This window comes from Macaca mulatta, chromosome 4, assembly GCF_049350105.2.
Source record: "Macaca mulatta isolate MMU2019108-1 chromosome 4, T2T-MMU8v2.0, whole genome shotgun sequence".
NCBI lineage: Eukaryota > Metazoa > Chordata > Mammalia > Primates > Cercopithecidae > Macaca > Macaca mulatta.
This window is the reverse complement of record NC_133409.1, coordinates 167,645,343-167,668,409: the sequence shown is the minus strand read 5'-3', so window position 1 is coordinate 167,668,409 and position 23,067 is coordinate 167,645,343. Positions and strand designations below refer to the sequence as shown.

Below are 23,067 nucleotides of genomic sequence, written 5' to 3'. Positions count from 1 at the left end.
GTTTCATTAGGATGTCTAAAGATTGCTCTGTTGATTATGGAATTTAGTTATGCAAGTCTTTACTATGGAACAATTGTGACTGTTGTATTTAGTTCCCAAAGGTAGAGAAGGAGAGAAACCCATCAGGGAATGTCTCAGTGATTCTGTATAGAGAGGAGTATGTGTATTTGTGCTACGTGTACTTGTGTGTGCACTATCTTATAACATGTTTTCTGAGGTTCTGGGAAACTCAGAGAGTCTCTTAGTTGCAGAGGCATGCTTATTTATTGTTCACATAAATGCCATCTAGAGAAAACGTCACCAAGTAAGTACCTGGCTTTGAAGTTTCAGGATTCCAGACAGAAGAGAATCATATTTTCATAGATAAAATTTACTTCTTTTAGATGTCAAATACAAAAAAAGGTTTAAATAATTAAAGCCTAGGAGATGTTTAAAACCAATTTTAAAAAATGCTCTGAACCTTGGAAATGAAATTCATGTATGAGCTAAGCAATAAAAATAGGCTTTGTTATTTGTTTTTCTGTTGGTATACACACAATATTGTACTGTTTTGCTATTTCTCATACTTTTTTTTAGATCTGAGGTATTAAAAATGAGTCATCTCAGCTTTAAAATGCCTTTTTTTCCCCCAAGAGGATAAGTGTGTTTACCTGATCTGACTCTACAAGCTCCAAATGACAGATGATGCTTATTATAGCTTCATGACCCTGAAAATCTGATGGATTTGGTGGCCTTAGATAGCATCTTTTAATAGGTAGTTTCTTGAGCTAATTAAAACCTGTATTTCAGTGTGTACAAAGGTTACATAGTGATCCCTGTTGTTGTGGTACTTTAATACTTCTATTTCCATTTTAATTTAAGAAAAACAGGATGTTAAGTTTTTTTGTTTTTTTTGTTTTTGTTTTTTTTTGAGACGGAGTCTCGCTCTGTCACCCAGGCTGGAGTGCAGTGGCCGGATCTCAGCTCACTGCAAGCTCCGCCTCCCGGGTTCACGCCATTCTCCTGCCTCAGCCTCCCGAGTAGCTGGGACTACAGGCGCCTGCCACCTCGCCCGGCTAAGTTTTTTTTGTATTTTTAGTAGAGACGGGGTTTCACTGTGTTAGCCAGGATGGTCTCGATCTCCTGAACTCGTGATCCACCCGTCTCGGCCTCCCAAAGTGCTGGGATTACAGGCTTGAGCCACCGCGCCCGGCCTTTTTTTTTTTTTTTTTTTTTTTACAATCATAAAAGTAGTTCCTGTTCATCTTGGGAATATTGGCAGAAGAAAGGTAAAGAAGTAGGCAAAAGAATACATTCAAAATAGCATCTCCACCATCTCCCAGAGATGACTGCTGTTAATTACCTTGTTTGTGAGTATCTTACTGAGCATTCGGTGTGCGTATATAATACATATTTTTCCTGAAATGATACTGCAATATACTTTTGTTTTTTGCAGTCTGGATTTCCTACTTAACACTGTCACAAAAATGCCTGTCATTTCATTTTAATAGCTTATGTTCCATTTGGCGAATGTCTCATAATCTATCTAATTCCTGATGCACACTTAGAGATATTTCGCCTTTTTGATATCCAGTGCTGATGACGCATATCCTTAGTTAAATCTTCACCTTGTTGAAGCCCTTTCAGGCAAAGTTGACAGTTGGGAATGCGATTAACCTTCTTACACCTGCATTCTAATTCTGTTCTTTTTTGGTGCTGATTCCAAAGCAAACATAACTTGTCACATCCCCAAGCCTCTAGTGTTCACCATAAAGAGCTCATTTAGCCCATCACCCTTGGGTGACAAGCGGGCACTGTGAGGGGTAAAGAAGGCAGTCTTTAATATGCTCATTATGTATAGGGAAGAAAGTCTGGCTGCAGAAATAATGAAGGAGCCAAATCAAACACCTGGAAGTGATGTTTGTTGCTAAGGATCCAGGTCTTTTTTTTTTTTTTTTTGTCTCCAGTCCTCAATTATTACCTTTAATATTCTTGACAATTCTTGGGAATTTGGAAGAGAATAAATTGTGAGGCCAAGGGAAAGACAGCGAATGGAGTTCTTTAAACCTTGTTTGTAATCTGTTAATGACAGTGAGAAATCTTTGAGATGGGGAGAAAAAACCCTATGCCATTAATACTGGGATTAGTATAGATATGTAAACACCCAGCTAGTCATTCTGAGGTTAAAAGCTTTAGAAATCTAAAACAAATTTGTTTTAAGACACTACCAGCTAAGTCTGCAAGGCTCTTTCATTTCCTATTTAATATTGTGACCTAACATTTCTAAAGGAAAGGAGGGTGGGATGAATAGTGCAGCCGGCCCGAAGTATTTGCCCGCAGTGTATTTATCTTTAAATAGCTGCTTTGAAGGGGTCCACATGTCTTTTGCCAGAGGCATAATTAGTATCTTTCACTGGCACACGCGGGGAAGAGGGTTTTGCACTTACTGCATGCAGTGATTCGTACCATCGCCGTATTCCCTGTCACCACTCTCGTTATTCTTAATGAGTTCTGTCGTCTCCTCTTTGTTCTGACTATGATTATTAACAGATTAAAAAGAGCTTAATGTAGCAGAGCACTGGCAGGTTAAATGATTCTCTTATTTACATTTTCCTCTTTACGGGGCACTGCAAACAAGGGGATTCCCAAAGGGGACTCCTGAAGCATGCAAACCTACATACACAGTTCATTTCTATGACCGTGGGCTTCACAGTTGAGCGTCACAGCTCGGCACATTGAAGAGAGCGTTATTATGGGGAATTCCTCGTAAATATCCTTACTGTCAGCCGTTGTGAAGCAATGCTGTCTTGTTTTGGAACTGCCTGCCTTTTGTTTCTTCTGTCTTACAGAATCTTTAGTGATCAGCTGTCATTCAATTGCTAATGAATTCAGCAAACCTTTATTAAACTCTTTTTGTATGCTAGACACCTAGAAAACAGATTAGGCCCAGGAAAGCAGTATCGGTGGTGGGTAAAATTGAGGATATAACAATAAATGCGTGAAAATGCTGGGGTAGAGATGTGTACCAATAAAAGTGGGAAGGGAGAGGCTCTGGGATGGCTGCAAAGGAATGGGTGACATTTGCTGCAGGTCTTGAGTTACAGTGCATTAGGAACCTTTGCAGAAAGAGGATAGTGCTGGGAAGGGGTTCTGTAGAAGCACCTGCCAAGGCATGCATTGATGTTGGAGGGCCTGGAGTTAAAGCAAGAAAGTTAGGATAAGCCTCAGATTCTGCATGCCCTGGGGTAGTTACTGGAGTGCCCCTTGGGTTCTTCAAGTCAGGGGTGACATCATTATACACCTACAAGGTTAGAAAGATGTTACTGGCAGCTCTGCAGAAAATCGATTGAGGCTGCAGGGAGGTCTTCCTAGGGGCATTGGCCGAAGGCTGGCAAGTCTTGGGGCAGATGATTTAAATATTTCTCAGCCTGAGCTTCCTCATCTGCGAAATGGATATTCGAGAGTCTACAGCACACAGTTGCTGCGGAAGTGAACTAAAGCCAATGGGTATGAACTAGCCCAGAATTAATACTTCAGGCAGTCATCCACATATAGTCATCCTTTGACAACTCAGGGGACTGATTTATGGACCTCCTTTTGATACCAAAATTCATGGATACTCAAGTCCATTGTGTAACATGGTACATGGTATTTGCATGTATGCACATCCTCCTGTATACTTTAAATAATCTCTGGATTACTTATAATACTTAATACAATGTAAATGCCCTGTAAATTTGTTTCACAATATTGTTTAGAGAATAATTACAAGGAAAAAATGGGTCTGTATGTGTTCAGCACAGATGCAACCGTCTCCTTTTTTACCTGAATGTTTTCGATCTACAGTGGGTTGATTCCACGGGTGCAGAAGCCTCTGATACAGAGGTCCAACTGTACATTTATTTTCCACTTTTCCAGTGAATTGAGGCAGAGGTAGTGGAGAGGAAGAGAGTTAGATTTTGGATTCAGGTGGAACTGTCTAAAAGATCAGCTGAGTAGACCGTAGGTAATAGAAGAGACAGTCCACCTGTGGTGTTTTTTCTAGAGAGCGTTGCTGGCCTCGTTGGCAAGGAACACATGTTTTGATGTAGTCCTAGCCTTGAGTATTGAGGACTAGGAATTCTAAGTAGGGCAAACGCAAAAGCCTGGGGTGATTTGGAGGTCACAGAATGAAAGGGGATTAACCTGCCAGAAAGCAATTAAGTAATCCCCCAATTGCAAGAAACACTATGGTGCTAATAATGAGCTTCCTTGAGCAAAATGGGAATACTTTACATTATGTAAACTCTTTGGGGAGGAAAGCACACTGTCTCCAGTGGTACACAACTTTTTTTGAGGGTCTCTGGGAGGTGTTGCATCTTAGTTTTTGAGAACAGCAATAGTGAAAGTGTATGTTTGAGAATGGTGTCATCACTGCCTAGGGGCTTTCAGTGGCCTTACATTCTGCATATGCTTGGTTTTCTCCTAGAGTCAGTTACTTAGCTCAGTTCTGCTGAGCTACCTGTTTATTTGTTGGGATAGTTTTTCAGTTAATAATGAAGAAATCTGAAACCTTGGAATTTTTGAGGTCTGAGGAGGGGAAGGATGGGTCCCTTTTATTGGCCCTGTGACCTTGATCAGATGTTATTAATAGGACCGTAGGTCATTTTGCTGTGAGGATTCTCCCTGCTACAGGCCAGCTGGCCTCTGGCCATGCTGTGCCCTCCCTGAAGATAAACCAGGCTCTCTTTTTCCTGCCAGTGAGTACTGGCACAGATTCAGTACTTCTCAGAGTCATATCTAGCCTTCTCATTTTCTAGAGAGTCCTTGAGTCTTTCTGAAATCACTTAGAGAACATGGAAATAAGACTTTAAGTATGGCAGTGCTGTTTTGTTGGCCAAGCACCTTGCTGACTGCAGGGGTTTCATTGATAGCACTAAAGTCCCTGGGATCTGTGTCCCACAGGGAAGTTTAGTATTCGGCTTCTGTATTGGGAACTGAGGAGGGTCTCACATGATTCGCACAAAGACTTTTGTCTATAGTGGCTGTAAGTTAGAATGCTCATTTTTGTTGTTGTTGGTGGTGGTGGTTTTTGTTTTGTTTTTTGAGATGGAGTCTCGCTCTGTCACCCAGGCTGGAGTGCAGTGGCGTGATCTCCGCTCGCTGCAACCTCCACCTCCCACGTTCAAGCTATTCTCCTGCCTCAGCCTCCTGAGTAGTTGGGACTACAGGTGTGCCCCACCACAGCCAGCTAATTTTTGTATTTTTAGTAGAGACGGGGTTTCACCATGTTGACCAGACTGGTCTTGAACTCCTGACCTCAGGGGATCCACCCACCTTGGCCTCCCAAAGTGCTAGGATTACAGGCGTGAGCCACTCCCACTGCACCCGGCCAGAATGTTCACTTTCCTACTGGTTTCTTCTTCTCAACTTGAGATAATACTGTGATGGCTTGAGCCACCATCATGGCTGCTGCTATGTGGTATGATTTGTGTATTCAGTGAGATGAAGAGAACCGTGGATAGACCTTGTGGCATTTGACTGGATGTGTATTTGAATGTGTTTTGAATTGCCAGTGCAGACTCACAACATAGGAAAGGTTGTAAGGGGAATGTTACAGTTTTCAGTGACATAGATGCTAGATCAGCGTGGGAGTAGGAGATTGGGAGGGAAGGTGGCATGATACCCATTGTATTCTCCTTGTGAAGTCCCACATGTTAATTGCTCATGCAGATAGAATACTATCCTAATGTCGTGAATTTCCTATATGTGGGATTAGATAGGCACACCTGGGTGCTTAATTGGGGTAGTTCTTGAGCGCTGAAATCCAGGAAGAGGAGGAGGGAGGGTTGCTGAAGGAAAGATTGGCCATGCATCCAGGAGGTCATTGTGTCATCCCTCCTTGTTCCTTAACAAAGACGGAAGGTTCAGCTTATTCTAACCATTGAGTTCATTTTGCATTTTCACCCCCTATCTCCCGGAGCGTGGTCACCAACCAGTCTACTTATTTCCCATTTGGGAAAGAAGATTTGCTGTCACCTATGGAAAGAATGACAGTATGATTTTATACCTATGAGTAAAATGATATCACCTTACTGTGAGTCGCTCAGCTTGCTTTTGCCTGTGTTTGAGACCATAAAAATATTTTGACTGAATACACTATGCTCTGTGTACAGTTGAGTAACCTCGAGTCTCATGGCAAGTAAGCCGTTTCCAAAGCCTTAGCCTCATCCTGGAGTTATGGATCCCATGTAGAGTCCTTTCAGTGGTTGGTATCCTGTTTTTTTTTTTTGGACATACCTATTTAAAAAGAAGTACCTTCCCAAGATGTGCATGATTGGATAGGCACCTCCTTATTCAGGAAGGAATAGGGATTCCCTTTGTGTTTTGCTCATGGTATTGAGGGCTGCTTCCCTGTCTCTGCTACACAAACCCCGCTTCATGCCAGAAAGGACATTAAGTGAACGTTTTACATTCATTTTAATTTTAACCATTACCTTTCCTTTAGGACAATTGATAGTAATTTTGTCTTGATACAATGGAGATAAATTATTTAAGACATGAATGCAAGTCACCTTATAGAAAATAAGAGCACATGGAGTATCTGGTAGGCAAATGAATGCCAGTTGGGAAATTCTTCCCTAATAAGTTGTAAAGTCAAACCAGGAATAGGCAGAGATTGCCACTGGACATGTTACGTTTGTCCCGAAGTCTTTTAGGGAAGTTTGTGTTTACATGTTGTGCATGCATGAACGTATGAGCTGAACGTAGACATCTGCCCTGTTTGAGTCTCTGGTGCCTTGTATAGTGCTTGGTACATACATACATACATACATACATACATACATACATACATACATAGATTGCTGAACTAGGGTACTGGGGTGCAACTGCTTTCTTTTGTGACTTCTTTCATCTTCTATCCATTGCCCAAGTCCCTGCCAGCTCACTTTGAAGTTTTGTTTCTTAATTTGATAGTAGGGTTGATTACTTTTCATTCTGTTTATGTATCCTGAAGATAAAACACAAACTCAGTGGGCCAGCCCCATGGTAATTGGGTCAAGCAGTAGAATTTGACTCTCCAGCTAAATGATAGTGCACAGGGAATCCCTTTAGGGTCTTTCCAAAATATAGCCAAGTGATGTTTGGCTGCTTAAGATCAAGAACTGGTCGAGGGCGGGAAGATAATGGGCAGGAGGGCTTGTCTGTGTACATGATTCATAGAGAAGAATCCAATTTTATAGAAACCACAGCCTAAATTGGAGAAAGCAAGCTTTTGGATTAAAATGATCTCTGTTGTGGTTGTAACATACCACAGTTTGATTTTTGTCCAGATGAAAACATTTGGTTTGCACTTCAGTAAATATTGTGGAGACATTGCCAGCTAATTCTGAAAAGTAATGAAATACGGCTTTGGCAAAGAGCAGATGCATTCCGTACTCTGATTGCTCTTATCTGATCCAAGTTCAGATTTTTTTTACATTTGCTAATGCACTTGAATAATCGGGAGAGAAAATCTGCCTGTAATTTTAATAGGAAAATGTCTATACTGACTATACTTTTATAATGACCACCCATAAAGTCTTCCCCTGCTTCCCCTGAAAAAAATCCCACACAATTCCCAAACCTCTCAAACATCATACACCTTTTGTTGGTTACTTTTCTAAAATGAGAGTTTGTAAAGGAGTGTGGTGTTCCATGTGAAAAGTCAGCCTCTCTCACTTGCTAATAATGTGAATGGGGCTTGTGTTTTCGCCATGCAGAGTCCACCCCCGAGAGGTCGTATGAGGTTGCGGAGCCCTTTCTTTTCTTTTTCTTTTTTCTTTTCTTTTCTTTTTTTTTTTTTTGAGGTGGAGTTAACTGTTGTTGCCCAGGCTGGAGGTCAATGGCGCGATCTCGGCTCACCACAACCTCCGCCTTCCGGATTCAAGTGATTCTCCTGCCTCAGCCGCCCGAGTAGCTGGGATTACAAGGCACCTGCCACCACACCCGGCTAATTTTTTGTATTTTTAGTAGCGGGGTTTCACCATGTTAGCCAGGCTGGTCTTGAACTCCTGACCTCAGGTGATCCACCCGCCTCGGCCTCCCAAAATGCTGGGATTACAGGCGTGAGCCACCGTGCCTGGCCGGCAGAGCACTGTCTGAGAAAGCCTCCCTTGTTCTCACCATCCTTCCTGGTGTTTCACAGCAGGTTGTAGATGAGCCTTGCTGTGGAAAGGGGAAGGCCTCTTTTTAGAAAGTATTTTCAAGTTGTGAACCGCCTGTCTTCATCTCTCTCTTCCTGTTGTTTTCAACCTTGTAGCTAGCTCCATTCCCATTTTTGTGAATCCTGGACCCACAATGAGCTTTTCAAAAGATTGCTTCATCTGACATTTAGAGGATAAAAATTTCCCTAATAAAATGTCTAGATATGAAGCTGACCCCTTATGTGCCAAGATCTATTAAGTTACAAGCTATTTTTAATGAAAAATTTAAAAACACACTGTTCTGTTTTTTGGGGTTTTTTTTGTTTTTTTTTCTTTCAGACAGAGTCTCATTCTTGTCACCCTGGCTAGAGTGCAGTGGTGCAGTTTCAGCTCACTGCAACCTCTGCCTCCCGGGTTCAAGTGATTCTCCTGCCTCATCCTCCCTAGTAGCTGGGATTACAGGCATTTGCCACTGTGCCCAGCTAATTTTTATATTTTTTAGTAGAGATGGCCAGGCTAGTTTCGAACTCCTGGCCTCAGGTGATCCGCCTGCCTTGACCTCCCAAAGTGCTGGGATTACAAGCATGAGCCACCCTGCTCGGCCTGTTCTGTTTTCAAATACGTCTGCTAGATACGGAGTTTCTACTGACTCAGCACGATGTAATTACGTAATTCATCCATTAACCCATTCCCTACTGAGGAATATGCAGTAGTTTTCTCCAGTGATAAACACCCTGGTCTGCTGTGTGTCTTTGACGGGTTTGAAATATCCTTTCCTTCATCCTGTTTGTATCCAGCAGATTCTTCCTCCTCTGCATTTATTTTTAAAAGAGATAATCAAGCTTGTATCTAGGTAAAGAAGAAATAAATGCTCTTTATGTAAATGTCTTAATTGTAGTTTCTAAGATGCTTTGTGTCTTACACATTTGAGGTTGTTATTGAGCTGTTACTTCATTCAGTCCTTTTCTATCACTGTGATCATTTTTACTTTCCCATGAAATATGAGATGATCTTACTGCATTTGTCTCAATGAGAAAAAAAGAACCCACTTTGGCCTCATTTTTGCCAGTTCTGTGGCTTCTCTGGGTCTGGAATGACAGTTTGACCCCTCTGCGATTTTCAAGTGGACATGCCAGCAGGATTCTTAGAGGGATTTATAGCAACCGCGTGGTGACAGAGCATTGGCATGTGCAGTATTAGACTCTGTTGGCTTTATTCTTTTGTACCTACTTCAGTTTGTCTATGAGGTTAATGAGATGGACAGGTTTGAGGGTGCCTGGCCAAATTCTGGATGTCTGTTCCTTCCAGGGGAGATGTCGATTGTTCGTGAGTGCTCCTGCTGGTGGATGGGGGATGGATTGGCAGTTGCCCTTGGTGGATGATGCCTAGGAGGACAGTCAGGTCATGTGCAGGCTGGTGGGGCTGGCGGGGGTGGCGGCTGGGGGGGGACGACAGTGTTGTCCTTGTGGGTTACCCACCAGTGAGAAGAAGGGGTACAAACTTAACCTCTGAACTAAGGGCACTTTGGTGGTAGTTAACCGACCTCCTCTCCTGGAGTTCATTTTTATTCTGCTTCAATCCCTTTCCTATACTTTCCCTTTGCCAAGTCTTCTTTCTTCCAACATATTACCTCCTGATTCCCCGTTTGATTTACGAATCCTTCATTACCCATTTTTCTTTGTTGATACTTTACCTTTAGATCCAGACCAACGTGCCAATCATCTGAATAGAAGCAGAATCATCTTCTGGGTTGAAAACAATCCGTTTTTCCTTGTCCCCATATGTAGGAGAAATGGTGTTCTTTCCCACCTCTGACTTCAGGACTAGTTCCGTCAGAGGGACTTAATATTGTTAGAAGGTTTTACTTTGAGAACAAGTTCCTCAGAATTGCCCTTATTCCTCACTGGTCTTCTATTTCTAATCTTACATTTCTTCTATTTTAGCCCCTCACTTTCTTTCCCAGTACTCAGCAGGTCACATCACCTATTTGTTTTTGTGGAGGAGCCATTAAAACAAATCCATTCATAATATTGGTTGTTTTCTGCTTTTGTTAAAAAATTATCATCTATGGGCTGGGCATGGTGGCTCACTCCTGTAATCCCAGTGCTATGGGAGATCAGATGAGAAGATCATTTGAGGTCAGGAGTTTGAGACAAGCCTTGGCAATATAGCGAGACCCCATTCCTACAAAAAATGAAAAAATTATCTGGGTTTGGTGGTGTGCACCTGTAGTCCCAGCTACAGGAGGCTGAGGTGGGAGGATCACTTGCAGCCAGGAGGTCAAGGCTGTAGTGAGTCATGATCACACCACTGCATTCCAGCCTAGGTGACAGAGTGATTCCTTGTCTCAAAAACAATATATTATCCTTTGTGGATGCCAACAAAGTCTGGATGCTGAACTGAGCGTCTAGATGTTTACTCCGTTTTAGTTCTTTGCAACATAAACTCAATCCTCACCCTTTTTCTCAGCATCTTGAGTGTGAGGAATGTGATAGTTGCTTCATGCTGCTTCTCTAATGTTTGAGTTTTTAAAAAATCCTCAACAGATCCTGTTAAGTGGAAGTTAATTCCTTATTTCTAATGTGCTTTACATGGGTTTTTACCTGATTCTGTTTGAATCTTAGAATATTTTTATTGGGTCTTATTGCTGTATTTTCTTCTTTTTTGAGACAGAGTCTTGTTCTCTTGCCCAACCTGGAGTACAGTGGTGTGGTCTCAGCTCACTGCAACCTTTGCCTCCAGGTTCAAGTGATTCTCCTGTCTCAGCCTCCTGAGTAGCTGGGATTACAAATGTGCATCCCCATTTGTATTGTTAGTTTTTGTATTTTTAGTAGAGACGGAGTTTCTCCATATTGGCCACGCTGGTCTCGAACTTCTGACCTCAGGTGATCCACCGCCTCGGCTTCCCAAAGTGCTGGGATTACAGGCATGAGCCACCGCGCCCGGCCTTATTGCTGTATTTTTATATTGCTCCCACATGGCCTCATTTGTGGAGTATTATTGCCTTTGCAACTGAGGGGAGAGAGGAAGGCTGGAGGGGTGATGGCTCTCCTCTTGAAATACATGCCTGTAACTTTTCAGTCCCTCCTGCTCCTCCTGTTACTGTTTCCCTCTAACAAATGGTTGAATTGGCTGCAGAAGTTACTATAAGAAAGATCTACACAAGAACCTGCTGTTTTTATACCGTTCCATCGTTTGGATTTCAGCTGCTAGTCATTGCCTCCAAGATACAATATAGGAAGGCTGTGCTTTAAAAGAAATTAAGCATAGCTATTTTTATCTGGAAGGAACTATTTAACCTTTTAAAAGAGGGAAATTTAATGGCAGAGTCTAAAACCTACAAGTTCTTTCCTAATAGTATGACTGACAGCATATGTTAGATCAATAGTAAAATGATTTGAACACTTTTTGAGGGCTGTACTTACTCTTGCTTTTTCATAAATACGTGTAAAGGTAGATTTAGGGAGGACGGATCAACAATGTTGTTATATTTGACTATGTAGATAACCTGTCTATACACACGAATGGTGATACTGTACTGAAAATCATGCTAATTAGCCTCCTGTTTTCCTAGTCAGTCTTGTACTAACTGTAAAACCATTTGGATTGAGCGTATATTTTGGTCCAGTGGAAATGGGGGTAGATATTTTTTTCTCTAACTCCTGACTCTTTATTTTACTCCCTCTTCTATTTGATTTTCCCCAAAGTCTGTGTCAGGTTTAAGAACCTTCTTTCTGTCCAGAATCTACTTCTAAATGGAGACAATTAAGGGGAGGGGAATAAAACATCAAAATGGCTTTTGTGAGACCAAGTTGAAATCTTCTGTCTACAGAGGGTCTTTCTGCTGACTGCATCCCTTTGAAGTTGCATATCCAGTCAGTGATGTGGTTCACGTAATTTGGGGAGATTTTGAACATTGGTAGGTCATGAAGATGCCTGTAGGAAAAGGAAGGGGTTGAAGGTCCCACGTACTCTTTGCATTTTGGGGAGATGGATGCTTGGTTTGCCATTTCAGCTCCTGATACTGCTCATTTTCCATTTCCTTGTCACTGAGCATATAGTTCCAAAGCTAGACAGAAATGGTTTTAACTGTGTGTTTAAACCTTGCGATCTTTGAGATCTCTATTTAGATAGGAGAGTGAATTGGTGATTTGTCTCTTCATTGATGTTACCAGAGTGTTTTTAGCTCATTCATAGGCAGGCAGGCAAGAGAAGACATGAATTTCCTATTTAGTTCCTTTACTATTATCTGAAGGGGATTTTGTTTGTGTTTTAGAAGCCTCTGGTTCCAAATAATGTACGAATGACTTGATTGTATCTCTGAATTGCCTTTGTTTGATAAAGAAGAACTATATTGTGCTTTTTTTTTTTTTTTTTTTTTTTTTAAAGAATATTGAGCCTAAGCGTGGGCATTGGGGGCTCACGCCTGCAATCCCAGCACTTTGGGAGGCCAAGGCAGGAGGATCGCTTGAGTCCAGAAGTTTCAGACCAACCTGGGCAACATAGCAAGACTCCATCTCTACAACAATTATAAAAAATTAACTAGGTGTGGTGGTGCGCCTGTAGCTCCAGCCTACAGGATTGCTTGACCCCAGTAAAGGGTGCGGTGAGCTGTGATTGCACCACTGCACTCAGCTTGGGCAACAGAGCCAGACCCTGTCTAGAAAAGTAATGATATTGAGCTTGTTTTTTTGTTACTTTAAAATCGGGAATGAGAACCTTTGAGGATGCAAGGTTAAGATGTAAAAGTGTAAGGGTGAGGAGGTCGGTTTTCATGTTGGGAGGTTTATTTTTTCATTTTTTATTTCAAATTCAGCACTTTTACTTAGTGCAGCGTAGGAATTTATTTGGGTAATTTTGCATCCAGTTAACCTAATCAGGACATCAAAGTAGCTTCAAAAACCATTGGAGTTTGGGGAACTTGTATCATTCATTCCTAATGAATACAACACAGTGATTTTATATAATGAAATGTTATATTCCATTTTTACTTCTAGCTTCTCTAATCGTCTTTTCTTTGATTTTTTTTTTTTTTTTTGAGACGGAGTCTCGCTCTGTCACCCAACCTGGAGTGCAGTGACTGGATCTCAGCTCACTGCAAGCTCCGCCTCCCGGGTTTACGCCATTCTCCTGCCTCAGCCTCCGGAGTAGCTGGGACTGCAGGCACCCACCACCGCGCCCGGCTAGTTTTTTGTATTTTTTAGTAGAGACGGGGTTTCACCGTGTTAGCCAGGATGGTCTCGATCTCCTGACCTCGTGATCCGCCCGTCTGGGCCTCCCAACACAGGTTTGAGCCACCGTGCCCGGCCAATTTTTTTTTTTTTTTTTAAGTCTATTAATTTAGAGTAATCTCCTTCCTCAACCGTGGGTAAGTGTTTTTATTTTATTATTTTTTTGTTCCATCCTTGGAGGTGTTTTTTTTTTTTTTCTCAAGAGATATTCAGATGCGATTTTAAAAATCCTGATTTGTTCTGTTTTGCATCTTCTTCCTGCTGGGGGATTTTGCTTGAAATACGTTCAAAAGGCGCAGATGATCTTGGGAGTATTTGAAAAATAAATTTAAAATGGCAGTAGAGATCAGTTGCTTTGTTTTTTCTCCTCAGTTTTGAGGCTTTAGGTTTAGTGTTCATTGTGGTATTCCTTCCGGAAAGGGTGAGGGTCAAGGCCTGTGTTTATGAGCTATTTTTCTTATTCCACCAGGTTCTCCTGCGCTGCCCAACAGCATGGTGTATTTCGGAAGCTCTCAGGATGAGGAGGAAGTCGAGGAGGAAGATGATGAGACAGAAGACGTCAAAACAGCCACCAACAATGCTTCATCTTCATGCCAGTCGACCCCCAGGAAAGGAAAAACCCACAAACATGTTCACAACGGGCATGGTAGGTCCACCGTTGAACTTGGATAACAAAAAATCTAAAGCGCCTGGTGAGAGCTGGAAGAGAGCCTCTGCTGAGAAGAGATGAGATGAAGGCAAAGCTCATTCTGGGTGCTTCTCCAGGGCCAGATACTTCATGGGCAAAGGGATTATTAGTATAGTTTAGTGTGGTCCAGGGTGTTCTAGGTGAGCGCAGATACTCTGATGTTGTGGAGATGATGGTAATTCTATAAGAACTGCAGATGAACAGGCGTCGGAACAGGAAAAGACCATATCTACATGGGGATGGTCAAGATTTGGTGAAACAATACCTGTGCCCCCCTTTAATTACTAACGTGATTTTGGCAGGTAGCTATGGTGTAGGAAGAAAACTATCATTCCTCCTATGGAATTGCACATCCATTCTGAAGTGGACTAATTTTGCCCTTGCGTGTATAGTGTGGAGGAGGAGGAGGAGAAAAGGCAGGAGCAAAAGCTTGGGTATCACAGCGAGGAAACTCGTCTTATATGAATAAGTTGGCTATAGAAAGCTCCTAGTGGTTTTTCTTTCTTTCTTCTTCTTCTTCTTCTTTTTTTTTTTTTTTGAGATGGAGTCTCACTCTGTCGCCCAGGCTGGAGCACAGTGGCACGATCTCAGCTCACTGCAAGCTCCACCTCCCAGGTTCATGCCATTCTCCTGCCTCAGCCTCCCGAGTAGCTGGGACTACAGGCACCCGCCACCACATCCAGCTCATTTTTTGTATTTTTAGTAGAGACGGGTTTCACCGTGTTAGCTAGGATGGTCTCAATATCCTGATCTCGTGATCCACCCACCTCAGCCTCCCAAAGTGCTGGGATTACAGGCGTGAGCCACCGTGCCCAGCCGCCTAGTGGTTTTCAATAGAGAAGTGACCTAAATGGAGTTGTGCCCCGAAAACATAAAGCTGGCATCGGTGATGAGGACTTCTTAAAGGGAGATAACTTGAAGAAGGGGAAATGCACAGTGAGGTTGTAATTGTAGGCAATTCCCTGACCAAAGTAACAAGGGTTACTAAACATTGGTTGTCCAGTAGACATTGGAGGATGTAGAATAGGTATAAAAATGAGTGATTTCAGAGGCAGCACAGTGGTAGCCCTGAACTAATTGGAATTGCACTGAGTTGGGGAATAAGTGTAAGAAAAGAGGAAAGAAGCTGGGCATGGTGGCCAGCACTTTGGGAGGCCGAGGCAGGTGGGTCACGAGGTCAAGAGATCAAGACCATCCTGGCCAATATGGTGAAACCCCATCTCTAGTAAAAATACAAAAAATTAGCTGGGCATGGTGGCATGCACCTCTGTAGTTCCAGCTACTTGAGAGGCTGAGGCAGGAGAACTGCTTGAATCCGGGAGGCGGAGGTTGCAGTGAACCGAGATTGTGCCACTGCACTCCAGCCTGGGCGACAGAGTGAGAGACTCTGTCTCAAAAAAAAAAAAAAAAAAAAAAAAAAGGAAAGAAAGAAAGAGGAGGGAAGCAAAGAGAGTGGGAGTCAGGAGGTATGGCTGTTTTCTGTTGCCCTTCTGTCAGCTACTCCACTAGACTTATTTTACTTAGGACCCACTGAGACCCTGTAAGATAGAGAAGCCTTGCCTACAAATGGCAGAAAATCAGTGCTGTCTGTAAGTGATGGAGGCAAAGGAATGCTGCTCATTTTTCTCCTTGGTGCCTGTGCACTGAACCGTCATTTGCCTTCTGGATTCACTGGGAAGTAGAGGCTCAGGACAAGCACAGCTTAGACATGATTGAAATCTCTGTCTAGCTTTCATTATTGTTGGGCCTTTCCGCTCTGTCCACTTAACAATTGTTCATCTGGCTTGCCTCTTGCTTTTGATTGTGTTTAGGTGACACGTATGCATAGTAGAGGGTGCGACGTCTTTTTAAGGTTTAATTGGGGAGATGGGGTAAATACAAAATGTAACCACATTTTAACCTTGTGGGAAAAGGTTGTTACTTGCAGCTGTAGTCATCAGGGCATCGGGATGGTTGGAAGAGACCTGCATATATGTAAATTGGAATACAGGTATTAGTGTAAGATGTAATTTCTAAGGAGGAAGAATACCGCAAACAGAGTGATGCAGAATAATGCCTGTACTTGGGACTGTTGCCTGTTGTTCCGCTAGTGTGGACGTCTACTCTTTGGTGACCTGGAAAGACCCAGGTGAATTTATCTGACGTCTTGATCAGTTGAGTTAATCCCGTGTATACTAGTACAGTTGCACTGGGGTCCCTAACTCCTTTGTTTTCCAGAGTGTTTGGGCTTGATGTAGAGACATGGGATTCACATGCTGATTTTTCTCATGGATTCAGTTTTTAATGTTAATCATCATCATCTGCATGGATCTTAGTTATGTGCAGGGGCAGTGACTATCTGGCAGCACGTTACATGGAGTGTATGAAAGAAGGGGATAGAATGAGGGTGACAGGATAGGCTGAGCTCTCACCTAAAGGAGGGCATAATGATTCTACGTTGACCACTGTCATTGCCACTAGGAGTCAAGGAAAGTGTAACTATCTGTAGATACATATCTGTATGTGTTTACACAGATAAACTTCTGAGTTTCAAAAATCTTAGGAGATTCTACTTTTCCATTTTTTATTAAAAAAATTTTTTGGGGGCCGGGCGCGGTGGCTCAAGCCTGTAATCCCAGCACTTTGGGAGGCCGAGACGGGCGGATCACGAGGTCGGGAGATCGAGACCATCCTGGCTAACACGGTGAAACCCCGTATCTACTAAAAAAATACAAAAAACTAGCCGGGCGAGGTGGCGGGCGCCTGTAGTCCCAGCTACTCGGGAGGCTGAGCCAGGAGAATGGCGGGAACCCGGGAGGCGGAGCTTGCAGTGAGCTGAGATCCGGCCACTGCACTCCAGCCTGGGAGACAGAGCGAGACTCCGTCTCAAAAAAAAAAAAAAAAAAAAAAAAAAAAAAATTTTTTTAATACTTGTTAATTCAGATATTTCCAGAAACATTGTTGGGATGTTTTTGTCCCCGAATGAATTTTGATGTAGGATAGTGTGTATCCTGGCTGCAGGCTGGGAGGACTAGGTGGAATGAGTGATCTTGGGTAAGCACTGACACACCCACCTCCTACTGCCTTTTCTGAGTTGTGTCCTTGCCCTGCCTCCTGATTCTCTTCCTCCCTGTCTCTTCTGTCGTCCTTTCTTTTACAACAGAGTCACAGCATCAGATAGAGGAGCTGCAGGAAGCATACCCATACCAGCTGGGTTTAGGCAGGGGACTAACTCTACTGAAACTTACAAACCTTTCTGTGCTTCCTTTTCTGAGACTTGTAGATAACCAAACTGAAAGGCCCTTCTCACATCCCTGAGCAGCTGGCTTATAGCTTTAGTTAGATTGACATCATCTGTGATTAGCCCTGTCCCCAACCTCCAAGCTTCTACCATTTTGATTATGTTGTATTTGAGTTGTGAATGGGTTTTCTTTGGTTTCAACCCAGCAGAGTCCCGGAACTACCATCTTGGGAGAATCCATGAGGCTGTGCAATCTGTTTGCCTTCATTTAAACTTCAGGGGAAGTTTGATGGGGGAATTCTTATAGGCCCAAGAGACCTGTATTTAGATCTGTCCAGACTGCAGTCCTTCCTGCTGTCCCATTCTGTTGTCCGAAGTCCCCAGCCATTTCCCTGTTCAGTCTTGTTAGGCCTGCTGGTTCCTGGAGCAGGCACTCACTTCCTGGCATGTCCTCTGCCATTTAGTTGACTGCTCTTCAGCAGCATCGTAGGGAAGTTTTAATCTTAGTCTGAGGTTTTCTTTTTATTGCTACCCCTGGGCATTTTTTAGATCTTAACCTGGTCAGAAAAATTCCATTTCCTATGGGGTGTTCAAAAGAACAAGCAAGTCAAAGAGACACAAGCATGAAACCAACCCTGCTAGAATTTTTCCTACAGAATTTGTGAGTTTTTAGCAAGTCTGAATACCTGTAAGTGTTAGGAAAGATTTCATGTTTACATGTTCTCGAAATTGCTGTATTTGTAGAGGATTTGGAGAGAGCTCAAACTCATTTTATTGTGATAAGTGCTGAAACATAATCATAGAATCTTTGCCATATTAACAATGGTGAATGATGTTAACCATTTATGGAGTTACCTTTTCTGTCCTAAATCAAATAAGATTAACTTCTGTGTAAATGAGAAAAATGTAAGCCCCTGTGCTTACCTAAGCGTTCTGGAAGATAGCACAGATGAACACGGCAATAGGATCTACCCACAAGGAGCTAATGGGATATGATGTCTCCTGGCACATCTGTCAGAAATGTCGGAAGACAATCAGGTCTATCCGTGTGTTTCTCCTGATGAAATAGGTTTCGGTGTCTCATTCTTGTCATTCTCTGTCACTTGGTGATGCTACCTGGGTGACTTGTATCCCTTGTCTTCTGGTGTGTGTGTGCCGCTCCCCCCCAGCCCTTGTGTCCTGCCACCCAACTCACACCCATATACCAAGGTCCTTAAGGTGGGGTGGTGTGGGGCAGGGGCTGTTGGCTGTAAGCAGCTTAGATACTCCAGTGATCGTTGGGGCTCCGTTAAGAAAGACATTTTGTAGTTTCTGTGTATGTTTATGGGTTTTGTGTATTTGTTGTCCCTTTGTAGGCATCTGAGTACCAAGTCTTTTGTGAAGTCATATGAAAAGAAAAAATCCCCACAAGCCACTACCTGGGATATAGGTCTCTGCGGAGTCCTTCCTGCTGTTGCCACATGGCTTGAATGGCCTTGGAAGGCAAAGAGTAACAATCCACAGGATGTCAGTGATTCCTTCTGACGCCAGTGGAGGGAATGGAATAAAGCCAGCTTAGTAATATACAGGCCCCTTGGAATGCTCCTCCGATTTCAGATGACCCAGGGGAACATGCTGGTTTCATGAAACCAAAGTCAGCTTTGAAGAAAGCTAATGTCAGCCTCAGGTTCAGGCAGTATTGTAGAGAAACACTGAGCTCTCCGTAGCTGGCTAGCTGTGCTACCCAGTCTGTTTTACATCCGCTGTTATATTAAGATGGATGACAAGGAAACAAACTGACGTCAGTTTATTAAAGGAAACACTTGTGACGTTGGGAGTAATCCCTCAGGCAAGAGGTACTAATTGAACGTAAGAGTATTTCTGAAGTTATTGTTTTCAACAGCAGAGAAGGAAATTATTGATCATCTCATCCAAAATTGATGAAAACCAAAGTGTAGCATTCTTTCAAAATTAAACATTCTCAGCTGTGGAATATTCTCATGCCCAACATTGCTACTTCCTCAGCCATTTCTAGATAATGCTGTGTTGCTCAATATGCATATTTGTTGTTATTTTTGTCTGTTCATTTCCTAGGAATGTCTTTGCCACCATTGAACAGTCATCAGGAACTTAGTTGCATGCCTGTTTTTAGCTACTTGTTTTGTTAGCTGTGTGTTCTTGGGCAAGGCATTTACTTAGCTTCTTTGATTCTTAATTTCTACTTCTGTGAAATCAGCATGATAGAGTAGATTAGCATTCATGTGTCCATTCATTGATTCATTTATATCCCAGCATAAGGAAACAATGAAGCTGTATCATGGGCAACAGTAGAGCCATTCAGATCTCTAATGGTGGATGCCAGCCATTGTCATATGTTCAAGGAAAATGACATTTCCAAGATCACTATTCAGCTGGGTGAAGGTTCCCATCTAAAATTTCGTCCCTGTAATCCATTCTTCTTTCCCTGAGATAATAGTGACTTGTCCAGATTAAAATATTTATATTCCATCCTGTCTTCAACCCCATTCACATTGCTGTCTATACTTTGTCTTCATTCTCTTATAACCCTTAGGAAAACTGGTGTACTGTTGCATCCTCTAATCAGAGGTTGAGTTGTTGAAAGTCAGTACCAATCCCAGTCGACACCAGTGGTTTACACAAGAATCCTCCAAGTGGTCCAGACTGCTGGGATCACCTAGAGCTTTGTTTTCATGTGTTAATAAATACAGACCAAATTTTGGCAACAGTTCCCATGGCAGCTAAAAGTTCTTTTCTGCAGAAGTTCACTGAGGTCCATATCTCTAAGTTTAGAGCAGAATTCCTAGAAATTTCTTATAATGAGATTTCATTATGGGTATCCGTCAGTCATCAAAGGGAGTATCTATTTAAATGTGACATAAGATAAAATAGGCCGGGCACGGTGGCTCAAGCCTGTAATCCCAGCACTTTGGGAGGCCGAGATGGGCGGATAACGAGGTCAGGAGATCGAGACCATCCTGGCGAACACGGTGAAACCCCGTCTCTACTAAAAAATACAAAAAAGTAGCCGGGCGAGGCAGCGGGCGCCTGTAGTCCCAGCTACTCGGGAGGCTGAGGCAGAAGAATGGCATAAACCCGGGGGGCGGAGCTTGCAGTGAGCTGAGATCCGGCCACTGCACTCCAGCCCGGGCGACAGAGCCAGACTCCGTCCAAAAAAAAAAAAAAGATAAAATGAAACAGATCTTCCTACAGAGGGTTCCTCACAATAAAAAGGCAAACAGGCACCAGTGCCTTGCAAATATAATCAAGCTTGGAGCTCTTCAGGTGCTGTCAGAAAAGAGGTTAGCAATTTTCTGAACCTGAAAAAGGCATCTTCTGAACAGACAGAGGAAAGAGACTCAGACAGAGGAAAGAGTCCTGGAGAGCACCACATCTCAGGCCACATCAGGTGCTGTGGAACTGCCAGGGAGGCCCAGATCCTGGCTCAGCCCTGGAACTAGCATTTTCTCTTGCATAATTGCCTACCACCTGTTCTTCAACATAAACCCACTAGCCCCACATTGTGCCACCAGACAAGGCACCTGAGCCAGACTGTGCTGTACCTGTGACCTCAGGAAGCTGTGATGCTCTGCCCTTACCCCTGTTCCCTGATTTTTGAGTGCTCTTGGTGAATAGAAGCACAACATAAGGTGTGCTTTAGATGAAAATAAGTTCTCTGGCTGCATGGAAAGAACAGTTTAGATATAGTTAAGAAGGTGAGCTCAGTCTTCCTTCCTCACACCTCAGTTATACTCCCTCATTTTTAGAAAACATTAAAATGTAGAGGCAGATGATCTTCATGTCCTTTTGGTTCCTGACTTGGGTGAAGAAGGCGCAGGTGTGAAAATAGGTTTTCTAGCAGGAAGAACCTGGGTGAGGGCATCACGATTGTGTATTCAAGCAGCTGCTCAGAATTGTTGAATCTTTCACAAGAGAAAGGGGGGAGAGCAAGCTGGTTTTTTTGTGATTCTCCATTACAGGGTATTTCTCTTATCAGATTTGTGCTTTTCCCTATTCTATATGCTCGAGCTGTTGAGGCGTGTCAGGAAATCTAGCAACATCTGTATCCTCCCCAGAGGGATCACCCCTGCTGAAATGTGGAGAAATAAACACACAGAAAACAAAGTGTGGAAAACTGGTGCTTTACTACCAAGGCGAATTTGGCCAAAATTTTAATTAGGCCACACTTCAAGGAGAACAGCTTTATTTCAACTGCTAGCTAAAGAACCTAGAACCCAGACTGCCAGGGGTGTCCTGTTTCATCTTGTTTCTCCACAATCAGAGGAGGAGAGTGGCTCCGGGCATGGAGCCAGGACATCTGGCCTCATGGCAGAGGTGGCAGGAGAGGACACACACACCATCCATAGTGTCCTGCCATCAGCTTCCACATGGGCCTGAGGCCGTACTCCTCTTCCTTGGAGCAGGAGTCCTGATGCCAGTAGTTTCCTGCAAGAGCCTGCTGTCCCCAGGCAGATGTTTTGTTTTGCAAACATTACACAGGACTCTAATGTGCTCATTTATAATCCACTGAACATCCTAATGGAAATGGATTTGTTTATTAAAATACATAATCTGAAATGATTTGGACAGCATCACATGAGCTTTTAACCTTGGGTTAGCACTCAAGGGTTACAATAACAATGCTTCCAGCAACTTCTATTTCAATAGCACATCAGAGTTTCAAAATACTCGTACATATACAGAATCTCAAATGATTCTAAAAATAGAGCCCTTAGGTAATGACTGTTTGGAAACCAAACAACACAATCAAAACACTGCTTTGTGGCTATTTATATTACAAGTTGATATTTGAAATGCCTAGATTTTTCTTAAGCTCTCATAATTGGTTATTTTTTCCAGGGGGTAAGTGAGGTAGACTAGAAGAATTAATAAATGCCTTTGGAATGAATTTGCCTTGGCTTTTCTCAGTCCTTTGTGGAGGAGACCTTGGTGAAGGCTTGTTGCTAAATCAGCTGCATATATATTTTTTAAATGCTTTTTATTACTTAAAAAATGGAAGGAAGAAGAGTGGCTATTGTTTCTTTTGTGCACATCTTTTTCTGAAGAGGGATATTTCTCAGAAGACTTTTTAAACAACATGTCATTGGCCTCCCAGCTGGAATGATTTAATTGCTTTTAGATTCACACCGGGGGCATGTTGTGTAAGGGCCAAAAAGCAATCATTTGGATGAGTTTATCACATTTCTGCTCTGTGGTTGCCTTTGAGGGGCATCGAGCCCTCTCTTTGTCTGGGGTGGTTTGGGGGGCGTCGTACATCAGGGTCAGGAGCTCGCCATAGCCCTGCTATGTTCAGTGGGGACAGAAACTCCCTAACAGACAAATGCTTTTTTTTTTCTTTCCCCCCCCCAATCGCAGTTCTCATGTGATATCCTTTTTACCTCTTTTTAACCTCTGGTAGCTCCATTTTTCCTGTTGAGGCAAGTGACTATTCCAAAAGGTTGGAATATGGGATGTGAGTTTTTTTTGTTTTGTTTTGTTTTTAGAGCAGTAATGCATGTGGAAACCAATTATGCAATGTATGTTTCTAACCACCCCCTTTACACATTTAGGGCAGTGTTCCTTAGAGGCCATTTGGTAGAATGGTTCAGAGCATCATGATTCCAGCACTGACACACTTGTGCCTGCAACCTTAGAATGTTTCTGTTTTAGTTTTCTTATCTCTAAAGAAGAGATGATAGGTTTTGGTAAGAACTAAGTGAATTGATATATGTTACAACAGTTAATGTTGGAAACTGCCGTGTTGCATATTATTAACGTAATGCGATT

General features: G+C 42.7%; 1 protein-coding gene across 7 annotated transcripts in view; it reads left to right on the top strand.

Moving 5' to 3' along the window:
- Window positions 1–23,067, top strand: part of JARID2 (jumonji and AT-rich interaction domain containing 2) — a 280,808-nt gene that overhangs the window by 210,398 nt on the left and 47,343 nt on the right. For all 7 annotated transcript variants that reach the window (XM_078000932.1, XM_078000935.1, XM_078000934.1 and 4 more), the window contains one exon: window positions 13,845–14,021. In XM_078000932.1, coding sequence (XP_077857058.1) covers window positions 13,845–14,021 — 177 coding nt within the window. The remainder of the gene's footprint in view (window positions 1–13,844; window positions 14,022–23,067) is intronic.